The sequence below is a fragment of the Otolemur garnettii genome, unplaced genomic scaffold (assembly GCF_000181295.1).
Source record: "Otolemur garnettii isolate 467f Iridium unplaced genomic scaffold, OtoGar3 scaffold00151, whole genome shotgun sequence".
Classification (NCBI taxonomy): Eukaryota; Metazoa; Chordata; class Mammalia; order Primates; family Galagidae; genus Otolemur; species Otolemur garnettii.
The window spans coordinates 2,415,790-2,416,903 of NW_003852546.1; the positions used below are offsets into that span (position 1 = coordinate 2,415,790).

General features: G+C 44.5%; 1 protein-coding gene across 1 annotated transcript in view; it reads left to right on the top strand.

Moving 5' to 3' along the window:
• CMTM4 (CKLF like MARVEL transmembrane domain containing 4) overlaps nt 1-1,114 on the top strand; it is a 10,300-nt gene that overhangs the window by 7,035 nt on the left and 2,151 nt on the right. The window contains exon 2 of the mRNA XM_012811133.2: nt 921-1,019. Within this exon, the coding sequence (XP_012666587.1) occupies nt 921-1,019 (99 nt within the window). The remainder of the gene's footprint in view (nt 1-920; nt 1,020-1,114) is intronic.

The window sequence follows — 1,114 nt, forward strand, 5'->3', positions numbered from 1 at the left end:
TTTTTTTTTCTTTTTTTTAAAGAGACAGGTCTTACTCTGTTGCTCAGGTTAGAGTACACTACAGCCTTGACCTCCTGGGCTCAAGTGATCCTCTTGCCTCAGTCTCCCACATAGCTGCGATTACAAGGCCATATTACCGTGTCAAGCTAATTTTATTTTATTATTTTTTTTTGAGACAGACCCTCAAGCTGTCCCCCTGGGTAGAGTGCCGTGGCATCACAGCTCACAGCAGCCTCCAACTCCTGGGCTCAAGCAAGTCTCCTGCCTCAGCCTCCCAAGTAGCTGGGATGTCAAACTAATTTAAAAAAATTTTGTTTTTGTAGAGATGAGGAATCTATATTGCCCAGCCTTGTCTCCTGGCCTCAACAGATCCCTCTCCTACCTTGGTCTTCCAAAGTGCTGGGATTACAGGCATGAGTGCCCAACCTGAGTAAGAGTGAGATCCCATCCCTACTAAAAACAGAAAAATTAGCTGGGCATTCTGGTAGGTGCCTATAGTTCCAGCTACTTGGGAGGCTGAGGTGAAGGGATCACTTAAGCCCAAGAGTTTGAGGTTGCTGCGAGCTATGATGTCACAGCACTCTACCCAGGGTGATGGAGTAAGACTCTGTCTCAAAACAAAACAAAACAAAAAACCCACTATATTCTAAAAATAATTAGCAGTTTACGTTGCTATGTAATGGTAACGTACTTGGTTAAGATTTTGTTTGCTATGGTGGTTTATTAAATAGTGTCACGAACTGCTAACCATCTTTCTCCTTTGTGTGACCAATACCCTGGATTGGGGTATTGAGACAGAGCAGTGACACCCCCAGGGAAGTTGGGTATTGTGGTTCTCCTTTTGGAAGTTCCTCAGCTGCTTTTAGAGCAAAGGATAGAATGGTTCTGTTCATGCAGTTTTATTTCATCTTTCTCTTTAGGATTTGGTCAACACTGGACTCAGCACTTTCTTTTTCTTTATTGCTTCCATCGTACTGGCTGCTTTAAACCACAAAACAGGAGCAGAAATTGCTGCCGTGGTAAGAGAACTCAAGTGGTTAAACACAGGCTGGTCACACAATCCCCGTGGCTTGCTCTCTCTGTCCCTGGTGGGTGCCCTGCTCATTCTCCTCCT